General features: G+C 38.6%; 1 protein-coding gene across 1 annotated transcript; it reads left to right on the top strand.

The window, feature by feature from the left end:
- Nucleotides 1-1,727: 1,727 nt before the first annotated feature.
- LOC132644386 (uncharacterized) lies at nt 1,728-2,444 on the top strand. The gene is made up of 2 exons (XM_060360975.1): nt 1,728-1,943; nt 2,079-2,444. Exons 1-2 carry the CDS (start codon nt 1,728-1,730, stop codon nt 2,442-2,444), a joined length of 582 nt encoding a protein of 193 aa, XP_060216958.1.
- The last annotated feature ends 793 nt before the right edge of the window (nt 2,445-3,237 follow it).

Here is a 3,237-nt window from a genome sequence, read left to right on the forward strand (position 1 = left end):
AGATATATACATATAATAAATTCGCATGCCAAATCTGCTAGGTTTTGTATGGTGTCGCGCGCGCATATATATATATATATATATATATATATATATATATATCAACAAGATAATACTCCAAATTCTATATTATGTATCTTTCGTATATTTAGATTAGTTTTTCACACCATATTTTTTTTTTTATGCGACAGTTGTATATTCCGAGAACCTTTCTTAGAGATTCCTTTGGCATGCCCTTTCTATTACCTCTTAAACATGTAAACTTTTGATTTATTTGCCTCTAATTTGTAGTGCATCCTAATTTAGTAGAGCTTTTAGTTGATATTTATTGTTGTGGTGTGATTTGCATCTTTTACCACTGAAGTGTAAATTAAAATTGCACGAAAATTAAATACCTTAACTCTGAGCAGTTAACATTTTTAAATTTTTATATAATAGTTATATTTAATCTACAGTAGGAGCCTTGTATTTCATTTTTCTTTGTAGAAATAAAAAAAAAGTATTTTGTTTAACGTATTAGCTACTTTTCGACAATTTTTTCTTCTTTTATATATTATGTATTGATTGACGCGATGTACACGTACAATGTATGTACGATAAAAGTTAATAAAATCCTATAAATTGGAAACAACGTGAATTGAAAACTGCAGATTAATCTAGATCTCAAAGGAATTACAAAATCAAAGTCATAAATATTAGGAAAATAATTAAATGACTATTCATAAATAATAATTAAATGAATATTCCTAAATATTAGGAATATAATTAAATAATGACCCCTTAAATAACTATTTCTAAATATTAAAAAATAATAATTAGATAACTATTTTATCCTGTAGAATGCATTGTTAATTCTATTTACTGACAAATTAGTAATGAATTATAAAAAAAGAATGTTAGCTGCGAGCCTGCGAGCAATTTAGCAATGGATTAACAACGGAGTTCCTAGCTAATAACCTGTTTGGCCAAGCTTATTTTTTCCCCAAAAGTACTTATTTTTTCAATAAGTGCTTATTTGAAAAAAAGTGAGGTGTTTGGCCAAGCTTTTGGGAGAAAATAAGTGCTTCTGGGGAGTAGCAGAAACAGTTTTTCAGAAGCTAAAAAAAACTGTTTTTGCCTAAAAGCACTTTTGATAAAAAAAATACAAATAGAAACACTTTGTAAAAGCTTGGCCAAACACTAATTGCTGTTCAAAAGTATTTTTTTAATTAATTGGCCAAACACAAACTGTTTTTCGCCAAAAGTGTTTTTTTGAAAAGTACTTTTAAAAAAAAATACTTTTTTAAAATAAGCTGATTTTAGAAGCTTGGCCAAACATGCTATAAGTCCAATCTCTTTTTCATGTTTTTGTCAAATGAGGCATGCATCCCCTTTGATCAAGCGCATAAACACTAATAATGTTAGATTATGTAATTATTTAGTCAAATATGTTTTGTAATCTTCTATTTTAGGATAGCATCTGTTAGAATTATTTAGTCAAATTAGTTCCTAATTTGTAGCCTACAATTAGGTTGTAAATCAGGTATATCAACCGATTCAAGGGAACAGAATAATCAAGGAAAACATTCTCTTACATGGTATCAGACTAGGTTCTCCTAAAAACCCTAGCATCCTAAAACCCTAGCGCTTGGCCACCGACCTCCCCTTGGCCGCCTACCCCCCCCCCCCCCCCCCCCCCACTCTCTTTTCGTTTTCCTCTTCTTCGGCTATTCCCGCTCCTCTTTTCCATGGCTGACACCTCCAAGTTGCATCCTGCGACTACTGTCACCAATATCAAATCATGCATCCCTATTGTGCTTGACTATGAAGGAAGCCAATACAATAAATGGGCTACCCTCTTCAAGCTCCGTTGTCGTGCAAACTTGGTCATTAACCACATCCTACCTCCTGCCTCCCCCACCGTGCCACCACCGGCAACTGCAGCCAAAATAATTGCTGCTAAGGCCCTATAGGAGCGGCTGGATGACATTGTTTGGTAATGGATATATGGTACGATATCGAATGATCTTCTCAACACGATCATTCATTAAGAGGACACCGCAGCCGAAGCTTGGGACCGTCTTGTTCATCTCTTTCAGGACAACAAATCGGCTAGGGCTCTTGCTCTTGATGCAAAATTCACCAACACAAAATTGGTGGATTTTCCGAATGTGAAAGCATACTGTACCAGGCTGAAAGTTCTTGCAGACAATCTCGCCAACGTCGGTCACAAAGTTTCCAACGAACGACTTGTGCTTCGTCTTCTGCGAGGATTGTCGGAGGAATATAAGACATTTCGCACGACGGTGCAGCACCGTACTCCTCTCCCATCTTTTGATGTTTTCCGGTCGATGCTTGAGCTTGAGGAGGATAGCCATGCCGAGGACGTCATTCACGACTTCGACTCGAATGCTGCTCTTGTTTCCCACAATGTTACTCCTCAGAATTTCTCAGGAAATGGATAGCCTACTAACTCTGCAAATAATTTCAACAATTGTGGAAATTCGCAGAATCGTGGAAAGAAAAATAACTGCGGTCGCAGCGGCGGCAACCGTAACAACCACGGTGGCAGCGGCAATGGACAAAGCAGCGGCGGGGGCAGCCGCACCAATGCACAAGCATACCAGCCCGTCGTGGCACAGAAGCAGGGACCCGCTGTCCCGTCGTGGTATTTTCCTCCGTGGGCAGCGTGGGGGCAACAGCCGTGGGCCACTCCACCGTGCTCGTACCCCACGGCTGGGTGGCAGCTGCCCCGCGGCTGGCAGCAGTCGCGTCCTGCTCCTTCGCAGTAGGGAGTTCTTGGTCCTCGTCCTCCACAATCGTTCTACTCGTCAGCCTCGTCATCACATGGTGGGTATGCGCCCACAGATATTGATCAAGCTATGCACACAATGTCGTTGAATCCGCCCGATAACAAGAATTAGTATATGGACACCGGAGCCACATCTCATATGACCAACTCCCAAGGTACTCTCTCGTCTTATTGTCAATTGAGCAAAAATAATAGCATTGTTGTTGGTAATGGTAACATGATTCCAATTCGTGGCTATGGTCATACATCCCTTCAACAAAATCCCTCTTTAAAACTGAAAAATGTCCTACATGCACCTAAACTCATCAAAAATCTTATTTCCGTTCGCAAATTTACTATCGATAATATGGTTTCTGTTGAATTTGATCCTTTTGGTTTTTATGTGAAGGATTTATGGACGGGGAGCAAACTCATGAGATGTGAGAATTCGGGTGATCTTTATCCAT

The sequence above is a fragment of the Lycium barbarum genome, chromosome 6 (assembly GCF_019175385.1).
Source record: "Lycium barbarum isolate Lr01 chromosome 6, ASM1917538v2, whole genome shotgun sequence".
In the NCBI taxonomy this organism is placed as follows: Eukaryota; Viridiplantae; Streptophyta; class Magnoliopsida; order Solanales; family Solanaceae; genus Lycium; species Lycium barbarum.